This window comes from Acanthaster planci, linkage group LG10 (assembly GCF_054643075.1).
Source record: "Acanthaster planci isolate LZ-2023a linkage group LG10, COTS_SCS, whole genome shotgun sequence".
In the NCBI taxonomy this organism is placed as follows: Eukaryota; Metazoa; Echinodermata; class Asteroidea; order Valvatida; family Acanthasteridae; genus Acanthaster; species Acanthaster planci.
Genome location: NC_141786.1, coordinates 13,423,287 through 13,449,658, shown reverse-complemented (window position 1 = coordinate 13,449,658; position 26,372 = coordinate 13,423,287). Strand labels below are relative to the sequence as shown.

General features: G+C 40.2%; 1 protein-coding gene across 8 annotated transcripts in view; it reads left to right on the top strand.

The window, feature by feature from the left end:
• The window catches only part of LOC110988328 (SID1 transmembrane family member 1-like), a 203,106-nt gene that overhangs the window by 151,237 nt on the left and 25,497 nt on the right, over positions 1 to 26,372 (top strand). For 2 of the 8 annotated variants that reach the window (XR_015426619.1, XM_087141957.1), the window contains 2 exons: positions 796 to 909; positions 12,583 to 14,582. Coding sequence is in view for 5 of the 8 variants with exons in the window: in XM_087141957.1 (XP_086998083.1) it covers positions 796 to 909; positions 12,583 to 12,645 (177 nt within the window). In the remaining 3 variants the exon portion in view is untranslated. Of the gene's footprint in view, positions 1 to 795; positions 910 to 1,826; positions 2,071 to 3,519; positions 4,586 to 12,582; positions 14,583 to 26,372 lie in introns of those variants that run through there. The other 6 variants (XR_015426621.1, XM_087141959.1, XM_087141956.1 and 3 more) reach the window with 6 other exon arrangements.

Below are 26,372 nucleotides of genomic sequence, written 5' to 3'. Positions count from 1 at the left end.
ACTCGACGTTTCGAACAGTGTACTCTGTCCGTCTCCTGAAGACGGACAGAGTACACTGTTCGAAACGTCGAGTTATTCCCCGGTTCTTCTCAGAACCACACATACTCAAAGAAGAGATAAATACATAGTGTTACCGCAATCTTTACTATAGATCTACTTTTTTCCTTATTAAATACCTTTTGAAAAAGAAGTCCAGGCAAGTTTAGACATTACAAATTTCCAATCATTTCATTAAACAACGTTACATGTAGTTCTGTTTGAAAACATCTTGCCACTTTATGATACAATCCTGTCATGAGAAGCTATATAGCCTTCCAGTTTCCTTATATGGAGACTGGTGAGCATGTGGTGTGCACTGGGTATGATGGTACAGAATATGAGTCAGCTAGTGCTTTATCAAACATTTAAAACCAGCCATATGACATGTTTTCAACCCAGAGGAATTACTTAACTCATAACATACATGTAATAAATCACATTTATAATTGCCCATATGAACATTTTCCTAATAAGTTATTCTACAAATATTTCTGTAAAACATTTTGTGTCTGTGCTTCAAATTGACCCCCAGTGAAAACAGACTTCGGAATGTCCAGTCTTAATAGGTTATTATCATCTTACTTCTGTCAGGGGCAAGAGGTTAACTGTTATTAAAATGATGAGTGATGTTAATGATCATGTTACGTTCCTGTCATTTATTATGTATACATTTCATTGTATCCATGATAGCTTCATTGTCATTTCCTCGACCCTTTATAGGTATGTTATTATATTATGGGATTTTTTTTTACACAGAAAACAGCTGCATTGTCTCGTGAAAGTAATGGCCCATGCTTGTTGATGAGGTTTTATGATGGCCATGATGTATGGCATATTCTGTCAGCTGCAGCACTTTTCCTGTCATTTTTGGTGAGTTTGCCTGATTTATTATTGAGGGTATTGTGTGTTATTCCCCCAAAAGGCAAGCCACAAACAGTACTGAAAAATAAGCTTATTAATCCTGCTCTGGTGTGGTTTGGACATTTGTGGTTATTTCTGCACTTCGACAGAAACGCAAATTAAACACTCTGCCTGTGACAGGATACCGTTGGGTTTTCTGTGGCATATCAGTATGTAAACCTAATTGGTCACAGAAGAAAGTGGTAGCCATGCAGAATTAGGCAGTGGTAACTGCTGCAATCACCTTGAGTTCAAGTGCAATAAAAATTTCAATTGTGTGATGTAAACTGAAGCATGTATCATAGTTTAATGGATCAGTTGGTCATCAGTGCAGAACTTAATCATGTTCAGATGTCATACTTGTATCTTCGTTCTTTACACGTTACACTTTGCCCAATATTAGTCAATGGTTACTGCAGCACCAATGCTTGATTGGACTTCATATGTTCCATTATCTTGCATGAATGAAGCCTAGGTGGGGATACCTCTCCATTCTTCAGGAAGGTATTCGCTGCTTGGCATTGTACATTTACATGTCACACATTCGATTTTCTACATGCCTTTCATGTGATGTATGTTTGGCCATGCAGTGGTTTTTATGTGCTTATACAAGTAGCTGGCTTGCTCTGTGGTTTGCTGTAGTAGGGTGGCTTTTTATGTCCCATTCTCTTAATAGACTGACAACTACTGAGACTACCCTGAGCAGGCGAATCATAGAAATAATACAAAAAGAACAATCAGATACGGGTGTATTTAATTGGCAATTTTCTCAACATTGAAGAAATTAAGAAAAGCCCTGTGTTGTTGTGTAAAGCCCATAGAAAATCTTGTTTTCTTCTCTTTTCTTCCACCAAGACCATACACTTTGTAAAATTTTTCCCATCCAGGGGATTTGTCCCTCTCCAGATAAGCATCTTCATTAAGTAATATCAAGGGAAAACCTCAATGCATTGATGATTCTTGTAATCATGAGAAAGATTATACTGGATAACTGTCAACAAGTGTTAGAACAGAGAGCATAAGTAAAAATAACCATTTCCCATCTGTGAGACCTCGGTCGGTAAGGCAATCAAACAAACAAACTAATTTGTCTTTTTTTTTTTTTACAATTTATTTCGAAATGTCCCGAGTTCAACATTTTCATAATTAAATATGTTGTGTTAAATATATACTGTCAATTGATAAAAATTCGAAAAATCTGTTGATTCTCACCTATAATATTTGATTTATTAGCTGTACAAATCCTTTGTTAAAATAATGCTCCGCTTCCGAAAGATGATCCTACTACATGTATTTGAATTGTTTCCCAAACAGGGATCGCACTTTTACAATCCAGCCGCAAATATTTCACAACAATAATTCCTGAATTAATAACCTTGATTCCAGGTACTACAAAGTACTCAGTTATTAACACATAAATATATCTCAAACACGGCAATATTAATGAAATTAAGTATAGACAACCACACTTGTCTCAAACGAAATGATTCTTAGACCACTTCAGCATCTTATATGGGTTATTACCAGTATCACCACAACTCTCCCTAACGTGACATATTAACAATCGCAGCTTGCCACCAAGGCAAAATATCAAACATGGTAAATTACTCAATTACAAACCAAGTACAATAATCTATACATGTAATACAACAGCAGGGAACAAAATTTACAATCGATTCAGCAATATGTGGCACACAAATTTATGAAGTAAGCCACTAATTATTTTGGCAACTCTTTGCCTGAATCATCCATCCTGAACGAACGGTGTCCACTATCCCTCATCAGGCTTGTCTACGTTCCCTGTCGTTCCCAAGTCTCGCTTCTTGGTCTCTCAGACCCGCCACACGTGGTTCCTCCTTATTACACCAACCCCGTCAAGATTTGGCTTTCCCTGAAGAGGGTACACTGCACCCCTTAGACAACCAATTCCAGGAAATTCCTGCCTTGGATTTTGGGGTTTCTGAAAGCGATACAATGAATCCAATTCCAAATAATGGTGCAATACATAATACAGGAAAACAAATGCCCCCAAAAGAAAACAAAAAATTGATTACTCCCAATTCAATTACTAGATTCCCATCGAAACCGTAGGTCTCGAATTAATGGTAACAATCGATTGAGAAATCATAGACCTGCTATTTACAGAAGTTAAAACGAAGAAAAATCACAATTATATCACTCAATGTCTCACATTGGGCATTTTACAAAAGTTAAATAAAAAATACAGAAAGAAGTTCTTACTGGTTTTGGCCCTTGTTGTTGCTTGTAGTCACTGTCGCCGGCCCAAAGTTCAGCACTGTAGTTGGAAACTACTACATATACAAGATGGCCTCTCTCTATAAAGGCTTAACAATTTTGAATCTTGACTTCAAAATAACCAGTGGAGCCAAACTGCTCCAAATGGCATGGAATTAGCCAAATGCAAGAGAGCTCTTGAACCCATGGCAACGTTACTATCACTAGAATAGCATAACAAGTGGCCCTGGATAAGTTGTTGTTGCTTTGTTTTAATGGCGCTTTCAGCAACTCAGGCTATTTGCGCCAATAACTGTACGTTTATTCATACACTTTATTAATTAGCATCACATTACGGAGTTTGGAAGAAGGTCCAGTTTTAGAGGCAGGAGGAAACTGGAGTACCCAGCGAAAACCTACGAGAGCGAGTATGGACTGGAAAGCAAATGCACTTAAAGCCTGGGCCAAGCTGGGACTCGAACCCAGGCCTCATTGGTGCAAAGCGAGGAAAGAACCGCCACGCTAACCCGTCCACCAGGCCCTGGATAAAAGATGGTGCACTCCTTTTATATACCACTGCATCCACCACTTGCACACACACCCAGCACAAGCATTCATTCAAACAAAAGACCTCCTTGGCTTAAGAAATAACTTACCTTTGTTCCCCTCTGGTACAACTCAAACCCACGAAACCAAAAGCCCAAAATGCTAATTACATGTAAAGGAAGTTAAGCAGAATGAAAAGAATTAGCCCTCTAACTTCAGTTGGTATTCAAAACTGGGGATAAAAACATTTGCACATAAATACAAGACCTAAGTTGGCTGAGCTCTGACACCATCTACCAAATATTGCTAAATGAGATCAACCACATCCAGGAAAACTTGTGTTCTCCATGCATTTCACAAAACCACAGAAAAGTACGGTCCACTGTGCTCATCCTACCCAAACAATTGTCACATTTGCAAATATCCTGTGCACCTTATCTTATTCACTAAAACATGATCAACTGTTGTGCGCCCTATAGTACCACAATGCATTGCTACCATGTTTGTTCCTCCTTTTTTCATGCTATTGATAATGGATGTGTCTTTTGGGTTTTTTTATTAAAGTTTTTAGAGTTTCCATTTTTGCTCCACCTTCCCATGGTAACCTGAATCACTGTGACATAGAATAATAAACTGTAGTTTTTGGATATATAAATATTATCTCTAAATATGCTATTTGTGGTATTATCTATGTCTTTGTATGTGCATGCTCATAGGTTGCTGTCGTTGATTCTACACAGCTCGTATCACCTATCTGTATTATACAGGGAGCCTTTTAAAAAGGAAATAGAGACCAATCTGGTTCTCGAATGTGACTGGTTATTTTTGTAACTGGTAAATATAATCGGTTTCATTGTATGATGTCCTTTTTCAAATGACACAAAGAAATTTACATTTCTGTCACACACGACTGAACACTAAATGAATTAATGGACCATGTCACAAATGGCTTTGCACCAGATGCATCACAGGTTTGCACAGTGTGAAGCATTTATTTGAAAAAACAAAAAGCAGTAAGTACATCACGAAAATCGTAATTTAAAACCAAGCACGGGAAGAGGCTTACTCTTGCCGCAGCCTAACACCAGGATCCTCAATTCAACATGCCCCTTATTTTTTCAAGGTAAACTTCTACCCTTGTTCTCATCGCTCTAACTGTATCCCTGATGCCGTCTCTCTGTCCTCTTAAGCCTCATCTGCAGCAATGATTTTTGCCTGCAGGTCATCGATGTTTCTTGGCAGAGACTGAAATCTTTGTCCTTAAGATATCCCCTCAAAAAGAAGTCACAATGTGTGAGGCCCGGGGGCTCGACTTCATGGTTCAAGGCAGTTATGTCTCAGGCAGGTCCTAACAAAAATCCGTCAATGAGCAGGAGCTCCATCTTGAGCCCACCATAAGCACCAGAACACCCCACCCTGTTGCTGCTGGAAGTGTTCCTGCAACTGTAGAACCTTTGGTTGTCAATCATTTCAAGGTATCATTGGAGATTGCCATGAAAAAAAAGGTCCAATTAGTGTGCCATTTCCACTGAGGCCAGTTCGCAGAGAAATCTTCTCCCAGCTCATGTTGATATAATTGAAGAGAGGTGCATATTCGCGAATATTTTGGTTAATGACTTCGCCATTCATAACTAACGCACTTGCATCCCCGACTACAAGGTGCTCTAAGAATCTGGGATTTTGATCAAGAAACCATTGGCAAAATCTTAGTTGTCTTGGTAGAGTTCATGACATCTTTGCATTCTGTATGGGCAACATTTGATGTAAAATTGCACAATGTTGTTGAATGATGAAGCTTAGATTGGTAATCCGTTCCTCCTGCTAGACACGTGAGGGTCTCTTTGCAGTAATTTATGGACTGGCCTGATGTTCCCCTTCAATCATGCTGTTCTTTGTCGACCAGAGGCACCTTTATTGAGGTTCAAACTTGTTCCCTCCCTTCAGTACTTCCTTATGTCCTTCCAAACTGGTGGACTTTCATGGGTACAGCACGCTCTGGAAATTATTCTGTAAATTCATCAGCGACATACCGAAGGTTACCAGTTCTCATCCACTCGGTAACAATGAAACCACGCTGCTCCGTAATATAAGTTGCATCTTTGCAAGGTTCTACATGTAGGTGATCTGAGCAAGACTGGTTTGACACTTTTCTCGCTGTAAAATGGGAATTATGCATTGTGGAGATTCCAGCAAACATTACATAATGACAAAAAGACATCTTTTGACAGTATAAATTCAACACCAAAACAGCTATTTGGTGCAAAGGCATTTCTGACTTGGTCCATCAAACCACTTTGTTCTCAGTCATCTGTGACAGAAATTTTAATTTCTTGGTGTCATATGAAATAGGATGTCATAATGAAACAGATAATGGTTACCATTTACCAAAATAATTAGTCACATTCAAGAATGTGACTAATTATGTGACAAATTACCTCAGTTTCCTTTACAAAACACCTTGTATTGGGTCACCCGGGCAACCCGGGACAGTGGAGGGTAAACGCATTTAGCAATCAGCCCTTCCAAGACCGATAGGGGTCGGTCAACAGTAAGACCGAGGTGTTGAAGTCCAAGCCAATTCCTGTGATTTTGGCTACTGTGCAAACGGTCCACTCTGACTAGGCTCTTTTCTGGTCAGAACCGGTGTTGGCCAACAATCATGCACAGGGGACTTCCCTATTGCTGCTGCTTGGACAACAAGGTCTATTTAGGCGGTCTGCATTCAAACAGGCTGGGCAGAGGGAGTGAATGCCTGGCGATTGACAAGAAAAAAGTAACCTAACACATCCAACCACTCTATCTCTTGCATGGCTAATCGAGGCACACGCACCGGCCCCAACAGCTAACTCCATGCATCAGCCCACCTTTGCCCAAGACATCTTCACTAGGAGCACCTAAGCATGAAACAGAGAAGAGCAGCTACCTCGGGCCGACTCCCTGTCTTTTTCTGGGAATGTACCAGCGAATGCGCCATTGGATCCAGACCACATCCCTACCGTAGCCTGTCGAGACGTAGGATTTCTGACCCAGCTGACATCGCCTTGGTCCTCTCCTCCCTGTGTACAATACACAGCCAACCTTCCGGGCCAGAGAGAGTGGAGGCCTGGCAGCTGTCAAGGAAGGGAAGGAAGCCTTATCATGTACCATTCTACCATTGGTAACGGTACACTGAGGCTTGTAAGGAGACGAGTCCACGCCTCACCTGCTAACCTAAGCGGCGGCTACACGCCCATGCCCTCTGATGTCCAAATCCTCTTCAGTGTTGGCACTCAGGCATGGATAAGACAAAAGCGCTTTTTGGACTAACTCCTTTTGTTGCTACTATGGCAAATGCACCATTGGAATATGGATCCAATATGGCGTGTCCATTCTACCTCACAGTTGCCTCCATTCAGATCATGTGAGACTGTATTTTCTGGTGAGGAAACATACCACGCATCAAAGTATTATGTAAAACGAAGGAAGTGATTACGACTCCTTCCATATAAGAGCCCTCCCCGCACCATCTCTTCGGTGTATTTCTGGTGCACACCATGTTTGTTACACTTCGTTCCCGGTGTGCGTCGGAGGACAAGTCGCTCTTTATGCATCTAGAGGAGGAAATTGTGGGAGCTCAAAATGCAGCTAGTGTTCATGCTGCTACACCAGCTAAAAAGCGCACTTCTAAGTGTAAGAATGTGACGCCTACCGCTGAACCTGGTCCCTCAAGCCGCACCAGCACCTCAAGTCCTGCGCAAGATCACAGCTTGCAGGCTGCTGTCTATTATTTACTGCAGCACACAGTTGCGTCTCTAACCAATGCATTTAATACCTTTACTCGCGATCCTTCGGCTCCCGGTGTTATGATTCCTCCTGAGGGAACTGAATAGGGTGAAATCGCTGATTTTAACCCAGTTTTTGATTATCCTGTACCCGCATGGCACAACAATTTCAGGGATGTTTCTGGTCTTGTACACAAGAGGGACAATTTTTCCGAGAGATGTGGATACACCCCTTCAAGGGCAAGAAAATAATCTCTTGTTCATGGAAGCTGGCAGCCCTTGTCAAAAACAACAAAAAAGAGGGCCCAGCCATAAACCATCAGTTGGCTCAAATTAGAAATGTTCTGATAAGAGGTAAAATTCAAACAAAGAAGCTCAATGAGAAACTGAAGCTTTAATCTAAGCCTTAAAACTGCATTAACTTGAGATTGACCTGGGTGAACCCTGAAATCTGGTCAATTCTAAAGCCTGTGACACAAGCTCTTGATGCGAAGATGCAGAAAATCCAAAACTGCTTCATTCATGGGTCAATTGTGATTTCTATTGTAGCTGATGAGCTCCTCCGAGCACGTACTAATAAGGCTGAAAGTAACCTTGATGCAGCGAAATTAGTTCGCAATCTTATTGATGCTGTAGCTATTCTTAGCCATGGTAATTCACTGTTGAATTTACGTCAGCGGGATGCAACTTGACCTGATTTTAGCCAAAATTACTCTACACTGTGCTCCTCACAAGTTTCTTGCACAAGAGCATACCTCAAATTGATATCCCTATATTAGGAAGATTGAGACTAAAATTACCTCTGATAAATGGTTTTGGACACAGTTACACATTGTCACATTGAATTTGAGAGATGCCGATTCAGTATGTAATTCTGACCCTGATCCAGTTTTCAGATTCTGATGCAATGCCAAGAGACAAAGAAAAAGAGATATAAATTTGTTGTGCACGAAAGGTGCAATCGTGCGAGTAGAACCTTGCCATGACCAGTTTGTGTTTCCAATATTTTTCTGACACCTAATAAGGATGGCTCTATGAGGCCCATAATTAACTTGAAGCACTTGAACAAGTATGTTAGGTCCCACCATTTTAAGATGAAAACTTTGGAGTTAGTGCTGACGCTCATCACACCAAAGTGCTATCTTGCATCTGTAGCTCTCAAAGATGCTTATTTTGCTATTCCAATAGCCAAAGAACATCAAAAATTTCTGAGATTTCAGTGGTGAGATAAATTGTGGCAATTTACCTGTTTGTGTTTTGGGTTGTCCAGTGCACCATGTATATTTGCGAAAGTTTTGAAACCAGCACAAACTTTGTCATTATGTGGTGTGTCCAACATGGTGCTTTCAAATAAACAGGTTAAATTTAAGATCACTGCATTGATTAAGGCCTCCAAAACTGGTTAGCCACTAACAGCTTTGATTCTGTCGTCATATCCACAGAACAGTAAGGTTTCCCTCCCCTCCCCTTTTGCTTTTCCTTTTGCCTTTCCTTTCCAGGTATCTTTGGCCCCTCCCGACTTCTCTCTCATTCCGCTCCACTCCACACTGTCCTCCTGATGCAGGACTCGACTGCCCTTCTTCATTGCTCCCTCTTGCTCTCCTCCAAAACCCTCTACAACATCTTTAACCGTTTGTTCAACTCACTGGGACCGAATCGGCTTCCTCAAGAACCCTCACCACTCCATCCCCTGGACCCAGATCTACAAACCTCCCAAATCCAAAAAAGGAGACACCCAGCTCCGACTTCTGCACAATGCTCCTCCCTCTCTTCTGGTTCTCCATCACCTGAACTTGGACATCTCCCCATCTTCATTCACCTTTTCCTCCCCTGTCAAGCCATCCAGCCAGCACTGAACCTTCTTCACACCGTGCTCTCCCGTCTTCTCCCCGATCTTCGCCTGGACTTTGACCTTTACTGGATCCTGATCCCCCATGCCAGGAATCGTAACCGGCAAGCAGTTAAACTCACGAACTTTCTCATCGTCAACCTCAAAAACATCATCTACTTATTTTATCGCTATACCCGATCCTCTCCTCATCTGGTCTCACCATCTGAAATGTAAAATCATTATTGAGTTTCACTACCATCGCCTTCATTCCACTCTTGATTTCTTCTATGAAAAATGGGACAACAATGAACTCTCTTCACTGACATGGACACCAAGATGACATGGCTGATCTGATCGCTGACTCTCCCAATCCTCTCGCTTCGCCTCCCCCATCCCTGGAGACTGGCCACAGCAGTGGGCTGAATTGCACACGTTCAGAGATGCCAGAGGCCTTCTCCTTCCCCCCCCCCTCTGAGTCCGGGGCAGTTGCTCACCCCAGCAAGAAATCGTGATTTGGGCTTTCTTACCCATTTCCCTTCCGTTTACCACCCCCCATGTTTTTTTACCTTTCTCTGTTGTTTTACTTTGTAAGAGTCCTTCATTCTTCAAAATTTTTGTCTATTTTCTGGTTTGTCAGCCTGATTGTATGATTCCTTTCATTTTGTTTAGCTTATTTTTCCTAGTCGATGGGATCTTTCCCGGGGGTAGCAGCCCGCGTAATGGGATGAGGTGTAATGCCTCTGCTCTCAGTTGAGATCCCATTTTACCTTTACTTGTAAAGTTTACACCTTGATTTTATTCTCTGTTAATTTGTCTTTACTGTCACCTCAGTCGACAATCTGTTAGTCGTGTTTCTCAATCTTCGTCTATCTTGTAGTGACAGTCTGTTTTCAGAACTGCGATTATGTTGTTTCTTTTTCGGTTTTCATTCTTCTCTTATATTTATGTATCTTTTCTGTTACATGTCATTTCTCAACTCCGTTTAACTTGTACACAAGAATAATTTTCTTCAGTCTTTCAATCTGATTTTGCTGTGTTTGTTTCTGTAATTATGCCAAGTGTTGTCGCAATTGTATTGAAAGAGTTGTATGTCATGTATTCTTTGTGTCATTCGTTCAACTCATTTTGATTGTTTTAAGAATTTCGATTATACCGCCTTCCATTTTTCCATTTGCAGCTTTATCTTCATTTATTTTTCCCCTGTTGGACAGTTATGTTTATACATGTCATTATTTCAATTTTGCTTGCTTTGCATAGAGGATTATTTTCTTTAATCTCATTCTGATTTGCCCCATTCTTTGTAATTTGCAATAATTTTAGCAGTAATTACAATAGTATTGAATGATTTCTACTGGTTGTACTCTATTTCTCCTTTGGTCAGGTTTGTTTTCCAATTATTTATTCATCTTTATCTTGTTCGTTTCTGTTCTGTGATCTGTTTATTTGTTACTTAATTAGTGTTTTAGGACTTTAGAAGTGCCTTGTTAACTGAGTATCTTGTTTCACGAATCCTTGTGAATGGCATAAACAGATTTGTCACATACATAGGAGCCAATTTCTTTAGACATTTAAAAACAAGAACAGTCTTTTTACATCTAACTCTCTTAGAAAATGGCACCCAGTTCAGTGTAGCAAACATATTCGCTGAGGGGGATAGAGAGGTACATTTGAGGATTATCCGTGCAGCTCTTTATTAAATATTTATTAAGAATGGTATCGTGGAATATTTATCTTCTTCCCCATACCATGCAACAGTATTCTAGAGTTGGCATAACTAAGCTAATGAAAAGTGTGTGCAGGCTATTTTGTCTTATATAGTTCCGGATTCTGTTTCAACATACCTAATTTAGATGAGACTGTTTTTCTTACGTAATCAATATGTGGGCCCCAACTTAGTGTGTTATCACCATAGAGCAATCTGGTGCTCCTTATAGTAGGCCTTGCCACCCCGTTCAAATTTTCATAATGACATCTGGCCAGGGCTCAACGCTAAGAGATACTGTCCCTTTTTTTTCTGTCATTACCACAAAAAGTCACATCCAACAATATTACAGCATTACAATATTACAGCAGACATTGTAGCTAGTACTTCGGGTTTCTTCAGTCATCATGTTCACCTGTCTGTGTGGCCGACCTTCCCAGATCACAGTTTTGGCTGTCCTATCACAGGTCACAGCATTAGAGTAGTATCTACCTTGCTGACATCCTTCGCAGATCGTATCCTATATCTGTATAGTGCAACATACAAGAAAACGCTAACCATGAATTACCTCATGCTGCCCGAATGAGTGTTTCAGTGAGGTTTTCATGGCGAGAGCACAAGGACCCATACTGGGGTGGGCCACCTCCATCTCTATCTAATGGCCTTCTCCTTTATTAGGTGGGTCCTCAATCATCATTCCACATGGTCTTCCTTACTCTCAATGCATCATTGCCATCCCTCCTCCAGAGTATGATCAACTCTGCAAATGTAGCGACTGTTTGAGTAAGATGTGTGCTGTATTGAGTAAGATGAGTGCTGTGGACTCCTCCCCACACTAGTGTGGGACAAGTCTGCTACCCAAACAGTTGATGGCCTCCCGTCCTCCCCACTCTGACTCAGACTTTGCACTCAGAAAAAGAAGGATGAACATGGCGGCAGTCGTAATAGAGTGCGCACCTACGGTTGATCAAGTTTTAGCAAACGCGGCGACTGCTTGGGGAGGATGAGCACAGTGGACCGTACTTTTCTGTGGTTTTGTGAAATGCATGGAGAACACAGCTTTCCTGGATGCAGTTGATCACATTTAGCAATGTGTGTAGATGGGAAATAGTCATTTTCACCTCTGCTTTCGTTTATAATACTTGTTGACAGTTATGTTTATCCTGTATATAATCCTGCTCATGATTACAGGAATCATGAATGCATTGAGGTTTTCCTTGGTATTACATGGCGGCGGCTACACCAATGCATTGTGGTGATTGAGGGTACACAACAGTTGATCAAGTTTTAGAGAATAAAAAAGGAGCAAATGAAATGTGCAAATGTAGTGACTGTTTAGGTAGGTATTCACTTGCAAATTCTTCCAGGATGAGAGGAGGATTTTTCATGTGTTACTTTCCCTCATTACTAAATAAAATAGACGAAGGTGGAACATGTTTGGTGACATGAAGTATTTGGTACTTCGGATTTCTTTTGGAGATAACCTGAACAGTTCTCAACCCTCCAAAAGGTGGATGATTATGACTTAAATTAATGCCTTTTTTGCTTTATTCTTATGTGTTTTTTAGTTGGTACTTCTGATGGATGAGGATCTGGATGGGAAAAATAGGATGAAGATACCTGTATTTTAAAGTTGTTAAGCACTGCTTTTTGTCTCTGTCAAGATAAATTTAAAAATATATATATTGTTTTATTGTTAAAATGATGCAACCAGTCTGATATATCTATGGAGAATACAATGGATGAGCACATTTAAGGTTATGACAAAATCAAGGGAACCATGGCTTGAACATGGGCTGTGTGCATTTCGAATGTTTGTGGGAGGAACTTCAGCTGGGAAAACATCCCCCGCAGTGCATCACTGTATTTTACTGTTTCATTAATGTATGATTTTGAATTGAAAAGTGTACGAGTCTGTCCCTTTTTTTCTAAAATTCACATTGAGAATATTACCATATTCATTACTAAATTGTTCGTGTGAATGTACTACAATGCAATGAATTTGAAGTAAATTGATATGGGGCTGTTGACTTTAGTTTTCCATAAATTTGCACTTATGGTGTAGAAGAATTCAGGAGGAATAGACTGTAGCCCTAGTGCTTTACAGAGCTGTTTATTTAATAAACTGCTGTGAAGCACTAGCTAACATTGTGCACCCACCTTTACACAGATCAAGGTTCAAACTTGGAAAAAAAATTGTCACACGTGTAAATTGTTGGATATCAATAATACAGACGGTATGGCTCATCATTTGCAATTAGTGTGTAAAACTATATATTAAAGCCCTGGTTGTTTGTGAAAATTGGTCTGATTGGGACAACGACATTCCTTATGTTTTAATGGGTTAAAGGGCTGACCCTAGTAGCTTTGTGTTATTTTAACGTTGCCAATCTTTCATTTGCACTGACTCTAGTCCTGTAGTTGAATGCACATTTTCAGTAGAGTTTCAGAGTTTCAAAGCCATTTGCAAAAAGCTTCCGAAATGGTTCCATATGGAATCGAACGTCTCATATAGAGCGCCCCCATTCCGTGTAAAACAGGCAGGCCAACGTAAAAGTCTTCCTATACATTTTTCTTTACCCTATTTCACTGTTCTCGTTAATTGTGCATAACTTGTTCACTTGGTTTTGTGAAAAGCATTATCTAAGGACAACATGGATCAAATTTTGTAGAAATATGCACAAATTTTATGCAAGTACATGTATCTTTAAAATCAAGGATACAGGTAACTTGTCTCACACGCTTACGCAATGGGAACCGTGCACGCGAACGAGCGCCGTGTTTCATGCCATAGAACAGCCCCCACGAGTCATGCCACAACTTTGTTCACACGGCTTATGAGAGTTCAAGTCATGAATATTCATAATAACCAACGCCATATAAGGACAGCCACTTTTTTTTATTAGTACATGCCTACGTGAAAAACAACACCGGCTGCACTGTCTGTGGCGCGAAGTGGTAAAATGATATCTAAATATAGTAGCAGGGGCAATACCATTATTTTGCAGGGGTCAGGTTCACGCGCGCTGTGTGGATGTTTATAAAAAATACAAGTAATGTACATGTTCATGTGTACGCTCTATGTAGCTTGCACTTTTAGTTTGGGGGATGCAAATCATGCAGTTAATATACACCCAGTACACTCTTGTCAATTCAAGCAAATGTAATAGAAACAAAATTTATTCCTGAAAAATCTGAGAATGTTGACATCAGACAAACAGAGCTAGGAATTGTAAAAACTGCAAGTCAAATTATCATATCAAAGTACTTTTACATGTTCTTAACAAGATATCGAACTTTTAAGTGATTAGAATCACGTAATATGGAGTTTTTTATCCTCACACAGTTGTATAATTCTAATTAAATCAACTTTTACAAAATTTTACAAACAGTATGTGAGCAAACTTGGATTGGGTACTTTCACAAGCAAAGACAATCATCTATTTACAACTTGTTCTAGAACTGGTTCTCATAGGATTCTTAACTGCAATTGTAAGGTTCATTTTGATCACACTCTCACCTCTAGATTGCTTTCTGTTAATTAAACTGAAGCAGTACATTGAAACAATTTTTCAAACATTCATGGCATGTTATTTGGAAATTTCAGAGAGAAAAATTATTAAACAGTCATTTATTTCCAACTTGGTCTAGCAGTAATCATTGTTCATTTTGATCATACTCTCACCTCTAGATACACTATTTGTTTGTCAAACTTATGTTTTGGACAATTTCAGAATGAAAATCTATTAAACTGTCATTTATTTACAACTGGTTCCAAATAAGACTTGAAGAGCATTTTGGGAAATTATTGTGAATCATAATTCACACTTGAATCTCTAGCTTTTTCTTTCCTATAAAACATTTTGACAATTGTACATGTTTAAACTTTCACATCATGGGGTTGGGAAAACTTGGTCTAGCACTGTCCCTGATTATAACTTGAAGAGCACACTATGAAATTAGTGTGCATCATACTTCTCACTCCCAGTTTAGTGTGTATTTGCTTTCTCATCTTAGCTTAAATTGACTGTAAAGTGACAACCGTTTCACATACTGTCATAAAACACTTAACTGGTGGAGTTTAATTGTTAATGCAAGACTGTAACACTGTAAAACGAACAACAGTTTAGCTGTATTTACAACTTGGCTTAGACTAAAGAGCACTTCATCACAGAAAAATGTTTAAAAAACTGCACTTTGTGAAATTACTGTTCATCCCCCATAATTTCACATCTAGCTCGCTTTTTCATGATTTGAAGCAGAGCATTACGACGGTGGTTTGTGGACCTAAAAAACATCTTTGTTGTTATATCATTCAGTTTCTCCAGGCCCTGCTGGGTGAAATGGGCAATAGAACCATACTTGGACAGCAGTTCTGGTTGGTGTGTCACCAAGATGTGGATGTATGGGGTCACATGAGTTGGGTGGTGGATGGATGTAAACAGATTTAACCATGCTTTACTTTTGGTCTTGAAATTGCACACTTCATCTAGTGTAAATTTGCCATGCTCACTGCGAAGAGAGATACACAAATCGTACATCTCATCCCATAAAAATTGAAGGTCCTCAATTTTACAAAGAAGATGAGTCATGTCTTTGAGAAGCTCAGACAGTTTTATTGTTTTGACACAAGACAAGTTTTTCAGAACCTGTGAGAGTCCTCCATTTGAGTTTGTTGGATGACCGGCCTATGTAAAACGAAAAACCTGATATTCCAATACTAGCCACAAATGTTTCCAGTTTTACACAGTTCTTGTGTTTCTTTCTGTCAAATACTCTGAGAGAATTTTTGTCTATCTCATCAGCTCTTCTGAGATCAGCAATCAGCAAGTTTAACAGTACGTCTGTAATGCGCAGGAACATGTGAAGGGTATCAATTACTACATATTGGATCTCTATTGAGGGAAATATTGGAACATGTGAGCAGTTATATCTTGCACATTTCTTAGGCAACTGGGAACACTTCTGTATTTCTTCTACTGTTCTACAACCTTTCTTTCTATCTGTCATTGACCATTCAAGGGGAAGTGTTATGGAATTCTTTTGATGAACATTTACAATATACACAGGAATAAGTACAAGAAGCACTATCAATTCCACAGCAGCACAATAAAAACTTGTAATCACCTCCCAAGCAATAGATGATTTTGTATGCTCTACCATCCACAACAACTTCTGTTAAGTCTTCAATGTCCCTTTTCACATCTGCCAAGTGCTTTGCTAAGGCATCATAACCTTCGGAATCCTGAAATATGGACACAAGATAATTGCCAGCTGATGTCCCTGCACGTTTACCTTCCTCAATTACTGTAAATGTAACATTTACCACATGAATGTTCTTACCGATCCAGGTTCCATCACCTGATAGCTTTACATGAACCTCATCAGTTTTTAAAGAGCCTTCTCTATGCAGAGTTTCCACCGGCTTTTCAATGAGTACTCTTATGCTTCTCTGAAAACCTACTGAGTCTTTTGCTGGTGTATGGGATATGCTGTCCAAAGGTATATTATTAACCGACTGTTTTAATTTATATAATGAAGGTAGGTCTTCACAAATAGTAGTGAGCTTCTGATAAGCTTTGTCAGAAATTCCAAATTTATCTTTTATGAAGGTTAAATTTTAGAGTTGTGACAAAGAGTGTGTATTCTCTGGAGATAAATTCAAACTTTGAATTTCACCGGTTTCTGTATTTCTCAAAGTAAGCTTTTCTGCTTGAAAACCACAGAACTCAAGAAACTTTAAAGACTGCTTGCAGTCATCAGTAATCCGTGCCTTTCACCTGTGCTGGTGGGCTCTACTGTACCTGTGCAGTGCAGCTTTCTTCTGTCTTCTACACCTGTTTATGATACAGTTAGCAACAGTGTTTATACGATGACGATCCCCAGCTCTTGAAAAATTGGTTTTCCCAGTCTCAGTTCTCACCAAAGTTCGCTGACAAAATTTACTGTAAAGGATTTTAAACTGCCAAATAGCATTTTTGATCATCCATTTCTTAAATTTGTTCTGTTGACGACCTCCTTTTTTGATTGTCTCAGCTGAGTCAGGAATCTAATGACTTTGACTCGTAATTGACGCGCAAGACGTGGGGTGAATTCAAGCTCCAGATGGTACTGTTTGCAGATGTCGTAAACAATATCCTTAACTGTCTGATTTGAGACAGTTTTTGTCAAGTGTTTCCTGCTGATAATATCATGCAGAAACTCCAAATGAAGTTTAACAAATGAAGCTGAAGCTGCTGAACCAGGCATCAGAGTGGTACATCTTGCAGTGATCTTTAAATTGTCTAGCCACGAAACTCACCGCGAACAAATGAAAGTAGTGCATAAAATCCAGGTTTCATTTGCACCTCTGCTCCGCTCTTGTCAAAGTTGCTGATGAATCTGTGCCTCCTCAGTTTTACTGTAAATGATCCTGGAATGATGTAGGTACAATTGCCGACACTTTCTCTTCGTTGCATCCAGTTTCTCCCGACGATTTCACTCAACTTGTCGGTGTTAACTTTCTTTGCAGACTGGCCACAGTTTGGAAATGTGGAGTGCATTACATCCTCTTCCACGTCCCTTTTTATCACAACCCTTGGAGATTCCTTTCTTCCTGATTTTAGTGATCGCTTAATGTCACATAGAATACGATGAACAAATAATTGTTGTCTATATTTCAAAGACTGCAGGGATGGACTAAATTCAGGATTGTGCTGCTTCAAATGAACAACTTTGTCTTTGTGGACCCATTCATTGAAGGTTTTTGACCATCCAGGGTAGGAGACAAAAACTGAATCTTCTTCCTCCTTCAGAATCTGCAGCAGTGTTTAAAAAAACAAGGAAAAAACAAAATAAGAATTTATCAGTATAATAAACAAAGGCCTATAAACTAACTGTTTGAGTTTAATCATATAAAAATGACTTCAGGTTAACAAGTTGAGCTGTGAATTAAGAAGTAACCTACAGTCGTCTGGTCGCTGTCTAATTTAACGTTAATAATATGCCTCAACTGTCATCAAATATCTAGTCAGTTTCAGTGTAACATTTCATTCCCATTCCTTTGATAAAGCGAGGGTAATGCCCAGTGCGTTTTTGTCTAAATTGTCCCCTTGTACAACATGCCAAACACCCATCGATATTAATAGTATCGCCTAACGTTAAGCATGCATTCCATGTACAAAACTTTTCACTGCAAGTCCATGCATGTTCAACGTCTATCCCAACTTTTTAACACTTACCTCGATTTCAAATAGGTCACCTTCTTTCCAAGTGGACTTAATTTGTCTTGATTAAGATATGCACTGCCTGGGAATATGCAGATCGCTCAATTTTCAGTAAAAATGAATGGGTTTCGTCGCACATTTCCGCTGAGGCGTTTTCATCGCGTTCACAGCAAATGCATAGCGTAGAGATGAGCAAAGATTGTATAGCGCCGCTGCGCGGCGCTATACAATCTTTGGTGATGAGCCTCGCCTAGTGACCGTATGTCACATGACTCGCGTCACAATTTGATTCGCCAAAAGTTGTACCCGTGGCAACTGCAAAAACGCAAATGGCGCCCTCTGTCAGTCCTGGTGTGCCAGTTAATGAGACATTCGAATCCTTATGCAAAACCATTCCAAAGCTGACCCAGAGCCAAATGCCCAAAACGTTTTTCTGATACAGTGGTAAAAAAAGGAATCCATATAAAGTGGGTTACAAAGTAAGATCTTCAAGAAATGTAGGCTTGAGCGCCGTGTGATAATTTTTTGTGACAAAAACATACATAATTTATATATACTTTATCCACCTTCAGCCTCAGTTGAATGAATTTTTGATACGTATATATATCAATTTAATTTGTAAGGCAAAAGGATTAATTTCAAATTAAACAAATTGATTTCATTTAAGTAGAGGAATAACTAAAACTGAATTACTGTATTCTATGTGTCTAAAGCATCATTAAAAAGAAAGAGCCATACAACCTAAAAGAGACTAGCACCATTCCATTTGACAGATTACATCGAGTAAATATTGATTTGATTCAGGGAAGATGGTAAAAAATGGCTTCCTTCTGAATTATGAAAGGGCTGAGTAGCACCCTAATCAGAATCGTGACATAAATTCGTGAACTGGAACCCAGTCAAGGGTGAACTGAATCTGCTTGCCCTGATGAAGGTACCCAGCTACCGAAAGTTCGGCAATCACATATTTCAGAGTACTGAAATATATATTTATATATTTGTCAATATTCCTTCTGAATACGATGTCTACCTAATTGACTGTAAAGTATCAAAAAGGAATAACAGAGGTCTTTTGTGTTTTTCAGAAAGAAAACAACTTATTTGTTTATTGTTTAATTGCATTCCCTCAACTGGTGGATTGATCCTCACAAAATGGCTTCTTTCTGAATTAAGTGTCTTAAAAAGCTGCGATGCACCACAAATGTACCATTGACACCTACGATCTTTGCTGACACGAACGCAAGTGGATTATGATCAGTAGTTAATGCTGGTATGGGCAGATTCCTGTTGAAGCAAATTTGAAGAGCCAGACAATTAGATGGATTTCAACTTAAGTTAGTCCTCTTAGCAATACAAACTTAGCTTAGCAATATAAATCAGCTTTCAAAGTTAAATTTATATTTTTTTAATTGTTAATGAGAAGTGCATACTCAATAGATCAACTAAAACAGCCTGGTAGAGAGAGTTTGGTGGGCAGGAGACGACACACACTGCTAAGCACTTGATAAACATAACGTATTGTTAGGTGTGCAGTCTAGACGAATAACACCAAATTTCCAGCCCAGCGTTTCAAACTGTCAACTCATAAGAAAAAAGGTACTCCCAAACATCAATTCAGATTAATCCAAGTTACTTAAACCCCCTTTAATGTTGGTGCAGTGAAAGGACAGTCAAATCCGTTTAGGCCAAACCTGGCATATATTTTTGCTGGCTGGCCACCGCGCACAAATTTCCCAACCCTGACCACCTGACTGGCCAAAATTTATCAAACAGACAGTAGGCCAGAGAGAAGGCACCACAAAAATCATATACATGGATAGTTAAACACTGAAGTTATATGCATATACTGGATTCATTTACATTGAACCACCAGCTGCCGCGCGACCCGTTTTCGGGTACACAGGCTTTATATGCAGAGCCGGGGAGCCACACGTAGGTAAAAGACAGGTTAGGGATCAGCCCCTTTTTCCACTCGGCTTCTGCGCTCCAACGCACACCCCAGCGCCGTGGCTTCCCACTTAACCCACTTTGACCCCGGCGCTTCCCGTTTTGCCCGGCTTGACATTTGACTTCGACTCGAACAAACAACCTCGACCTTAAACAAAAAAAGGGGATTCCCAGAAAATTTTCTCGGCACCGAGGCTCCAAGAAAAAATGAAATTTTTGTTGGAGATCTATACTAACTAATGATTTGACAGAGATTTGAAAAATAAAAAAAAAAGTTAAAACTCTATATATAAATAGAGAAATGAAAAACCACGAATGTTAACCACTTTCAGTCGATTTAAGAAGGCGTTTTTAGCAGATTTTGTCAAGCAGTATAACTTTCCATTACCGGCACCAAAGCGTAAATTTCACACCAAGCCCGAACTCCTTCAAGCCATCCGAACGAACTAAAGGCAACTCATATACTTACCACGCCAGTCATATCGCCAGCTGTTAAAAAAGAACACTACATTCCTTTTCACGGGCAGAGTCCTCATTGAGAAAGACCTCATTAAAAATTATACTCAACCCGAAGAAATTGCAGAAGTAGACATTAGAAAGGTGAGGCGCTTTTAGGGTAACTGCCACAATTGGAGCTGATACCCAGCTTTTTTTAATACGATATCATACACTTTTTGATTTTTACAAGACTTTCATCGAAAAGAAAGCATCAGACGAATTGAGAGAAATGGGCTTTTATAAATTACAAACGGCCCTGAAAGTGCAGGTTAGATTGGAAAAACCCAATCAAACTGACTTTGGCACGTTTACTTTCCCGGGGCAAAACACAGAACAGAGGCAGAAACAGATCGAGGACGTGGAATCACACACGCAATGCGGATCAGGATGATGAGTCTTTGATAAAGTGGTCGCTTTCTACATAATGATAAAACGTGGTTAGATAGGATCCGGTAGGTGCCACCTATATTCCACTACCAGAGAAAATAGCACTTAAAGAAGCAATCATAAACTTTCAAAACAAAGATCAACAGTGTAATCAGATGGGCGTTGAGATCTGCTTTAAAATTATATTCTGACGTCAAACGTCAGCTAGATACAAACCCAAATTACAAGATACATAACGAGCGCACCTCGACTTACACAGAAGAAAACAAGTCTAGAAGGTAAGGCATAGGGAGGTGACTACAAATCACTGGCACACAATTTGATCAAGTTTCATGAGCTTGGCCAACTTCCAAAAAGTCTCAAATTGGAAAGACTCGATAATGGGGACGGTATTGTAGCAGCCATGATCGCGAACAGTGCTCAGTACCATCAGACATGCAGGCTCAAGTACAACACCACGATGTTGAAAAGAGCAGAGAAAAAGAGATCCAGTCAGGGCCAAGATGTACACCAGCTACATGCAAGCGTACCAAATTATGTTTACGGTCATCTAGTACCGAGAAAATTTCCCAAGAAGCCGTGTTTCTTCTATGAACAATCAGCAGGGTTCGGACATATGCAATGCTTCTTGAAGTCAAGAAACTACTGGCCAGACTCAGTGCAGGTGACATGGTGGCACTGGAAGCAAATGCTTGGCCAGTTTGTACAATCGAACCAGGAAGGCCAAGTCTGAAGTATCCAAGATCACTAATGATTTGAAGATTACAAGAACAAACAAAATGCACCTTTTGTCATTTATGCCGATTTTGAGTCGGTTTTAGAGCACCTTCCACTTACTTCGACAAACGCAGTCAAAACTCAGATAAACCATAAACCGACGATAAACTTTACGATCCCAAAAACAAACAAATCAAAGGCAAAATGAAGGTCGAATTCAGGGGGGTGAGGTCATTTCAGAAGTCGTTTGTATTGGACCTAAAATGTACTCGATTTTAACGGAACATCAAAAGATCGGAAGAAGTCAAAAGGCGTCACTACAGTCGTAACCGAGAAACGGCTAACTGACGAGGCGTATCAAAGCTGCCTATTTGAATGGGTGCAACATTTTAATAAACAACAAGTTATTTAGATCAGATAGACATCAAGTATACACCATCACACAAAATAAGTCTTTCACCGCTAGAAACACTGTCAATCGTCAATTCACGGATTTAAGACCTAGAGCGCGCCAAGCAAGAGTTATCATGAGCGAAGCGATCGAAAAAACAACGCGTTTCATTTTTCTATCACTGGGTGCAACTCAGATTTTAAAGATAAAGAAAAGGCCCTCAATTCGGTTTTTGCACAGTTAAGTTAAAAAGCTTTCTCAGGGGGTAATTCGGTATCCTTGGGTACTACTTGTAGCTCTTCTTTGACGAAACGTCTATCTAGTCCGTTTAATAAATAATACAAAGTGGGTCCCGTTTCCACCCTTCTGCCCTGGAACCGTTTAAACATGGATCAAACGGTATCTGTTGCCCTTTTGACGGTTCCGCCTTCCTGGTTCACCTGGGTAATAAAAGGTACTGCACGACCACGTCTGGAGGAAGTTCTCTTTGGGTTTTTCTTGGGGATGCACTCGGTATTTGTTTCACTTGCCCAATTTTACAGCGTTCGCGAGTTCTTTTGTCGATTAATGGATTTTTTCCTCATTTAACGATTTCACGACTTGAGGCAAGCGTTTCACCGACTCCACGTTACAAACGCCCACCTTTAACATTTCCTGCGCGTATTGATTACCAAATAACAGCTTGTCTAAAGTTCGATTAAATCGCTCGACGATTCCCTGCGATCAATGTACTCCGGGTTTGCCTACTTGTACTGATACGCCTTTCTTAAGAAACGTTTTAAACTCGCCTTCAGATTCTGACCCCGTGTCTATCATTATAACCTTGAGCCAAGTCAGAGGTGATCTTTTATAAATCTGTCTGACAGTTCTAACGCCTGATCGGCGGTTTTACTGGTCAACGGTTCTGCCTCTTTATACCTAAAAGCCACATCTACTACGGTTAAGGCAATTTAAACGTTTCACGATTCACTCGATCCCAAGGTAAGTACAAAATATCTAATTGATGCACTTCATTTGGGGCTACAAACTCGTTTAGCAACGTCATAGGCCTTGGTACGTTAATATGCGGGTAAATAAATTTGCCAATATTTATTTTTTTAGCCTGCTTTTTATGCCAGTTTTTAATACTTGTCTTGTGTGCATCGTTTTTTAAAGTTTTTTTAAAGTTTTTTCCTTTCCTTTATTCATTGAATTTATAAACACTTTAAAATATAATGGCAAGTGCTTTATTGATGGAAGGAGCTATAGTAAAAGCTCTGGTATACAGGTTCAAAATTGTTGCTTAGTAGTATAGAAAAAAGTAAAGTAGACGAAGAACACAAACGCACGACCTAGCCTAGGAACAACTGGCGCAGACAAAAGAATCTTGGGAACAAAATCACTAGACTTTCTAAACGAACGCATGAAACAAGAGCTTATTAGTCGACACACATTTGTAAACGTAGACGAAGCCTTATAAGTGAATTGGCGGATAAACAAGTTGCCTAAGTGCCTCCAGAGCCGAGATTGTCTGATTTCTGCGTACCTTCCGAAGACCAGAAAATTCGAGAGTTTGTATGGATTTTGAAATTTTTTTTTTAGATAAGTTGGCCGACATGCGTGCAGACGTGGATCATATTGGAGATGTTTTAACAAGGAATCTGAAACGTTTAGAAAGCGAAATCAATTAACGCAGTACGAAGATTTATTTTTTCACAGCCAGCATATCGTTTATCGTGTTTTCATTCCTGTTTAAAATCTTATAGATAATACACCAAAGAACTAAATCTGAGTCGCCACACTAAAAGTGCCTCGCGCGATCAAAGGCGAAAGACGCAAAGTAACCATCACGCATAACCCGAGCACAATAGCCACGGGTCACACGTTGCACGTCAAGTTCCCCGCTTTAGGCACGGACGACGTAATTGCACCTGGCACCGCAAAACTCGCTTTAAAACTCGAATTAGACGGAGCATCTGACGTTAATCGAACCGTGTATAGTGACGTGGCAAGAAACCTGATCTTGGAATATCAACATCAGCTCACAGGGAAACAGAATCGTCAGTTATGTCATATCCTATGTTACTCTATTATACAGGAAGGATATGAACTCAGATATGTAGGGTTCACGATTTATTGTGGCATTCTGGTCGGTCGGTACATGTCAGACAATCATGTGCTCACACAGGTTTCTTCCAAGTACCCAGGTGTGTCAAAGGTCATGCACTAACACAGTATATCCAAAGGAGGGCGCTGCGCCCCTCACATCTTTCCTTTTATACATTTTTTTTTTCTTTAAGCTGAATGTTCCTTTAAGTATGTACATGTACTGCAGGTGAAATCCAATGTCCAAATAAGGCAGTGAATGTCCTCGGCAATTGATGCAATTCCAAGAATCAGCTTCAGTATCCATGAAACCTTGCTTATGGGTGTTAAAATCACATGGCAGTTGTAGGAACCTTAGCTTTTTTTGTTTTAAATGTTAGCATTAAATCCAAAGGCTAAATCTAACAACACTAAAACAAAGGTTTTTTTTGTTTTTTTGTTTTTTTTAAACATCAACTTTCTCTTCTCTTTTGTTTCTGTTGTCTGTCTTTTCTTTCTTTTACTTCTTTCCTTTTTTTTTTGGTTTGTTTATTGTGACAAAGTGTTTGAAAGAAAAATGCTGCCAAAAATAACCGAGTAAATAAAAAAAAAAAACAAAATCTGGCATTTTAGATTTCATTTTGTGTTTGTGAAACAGCGTAAATGTTGTATCCATCCAAGTGTTCAATGTTTGACATAGTCCTTGAGATAGGCTGGTGGTCGGATGACTCTTCCAGATCGTGTCGTCTGTGGTGTTCCCTGTCTTGGCTCTCCTCGCGTGGTGTGCTGTGTAGGTGTTACGTTGATTTCGTAATCCCGATGGTTGGTCGTCTCATGGGTCTTTCGCAGATGTCGTCGATTTCGGCGGTATCGCACACCACCTTCCGTCTCGACCTCAAAGGAGCGTGGCTGTGGGTGGGACTTCACCACTGTAGCCTTAAGCCAGTGTTGATGTGGAGACTGTGGTTGGATTCGAACAGCATCACCTGGTTTCAGTGGTGACACTTTCTTGGCTGTGTGGTTGTAGTAGTCTGCTTGGGTCTGTTTGGACTTCTTCATTTGATCCATTACTCCCATAGGGACCTGCAACCTGATGTAGTTGGTAGTGTGGTTCGGGTTCTCCTGTTCATCAGTCTCTGTGCTGGGCTAGTGTCAAAGCCAGCAGTTGGTGTGTTTCGGAATGCGAGTAGGCTCAAATATGGGTCGGTGTGCCCTGCTTTAGCTTTCTTCAGGAGTGATTTGGCTGTCTTCACTGCATTTTCCACCTTCCCATTTGCCTGTGGGTAGTGTGGTGATGTGGTGATGTGCTGGAATTCCCACATGGTGGAAAACTTGGCAAATTCCTCAGACGAGAATTGTGGGCCGTTGTCAGTCACTAATGCATCAGGGATGCCATGACGGGCAAACTGTGCCTTCATTTTGTGGATGACGGCAGTGGATGTTGTGGACAAGTAGTCGACCTCAATGTAGTTAGAATAGTAGTCGACCATCACAAGATAATGGCTGGAGTCTAGGAAGAAAGATCTGCCCCCACTTTTGCCCACAGTCTGTTGGGTACCTCGTGTTGTAGTATGGGCGCCTTCTGCTGCTTGGTGCTGAGAGATTGACATACATCACATTTCTGTATGTAATCTTTCACCTCTGAGTTCATGCCAGGCCAGTACAATGACTCACGTGCTCGGCGCAAACAACTGTTTTCTCCCAGATGCGATGAGTGTAGACGCTCCAGCATACCCTTTCTCATACTCTTCGGTATGACAACACGTTCGCCTCGGAAAATCAATCCATCTGATGTGCTGAGCTCATCACAAATCTGGAAGTATGGGGTCAGAGTTGCCGGAAGATCTTTCTTTTGCTCTGGCCACCCTCTCATGATCACAGAATGGAGCTCAGTAAGAACTGCATCATCAGCTGTTTCTTGCTTCAGTTTCTCGAGCAGTGGTTTGGCTATTGGTAGGTGATCGATCATGTTGACTTGCTCCATTCCCACTTGGGTAGGATCTGTCTTACTCTCTGGCAAGAATGCACGGCTTAGAGTGTCAGCCAGGAACATTTTGCTGCCTGGGTGATAGACAACGTGTGTGTCATACGTTTGTAGACGGAGCATAAGACGTTGCAGTCTCTTTGGTGCTTGATGCATGTTCTTCTT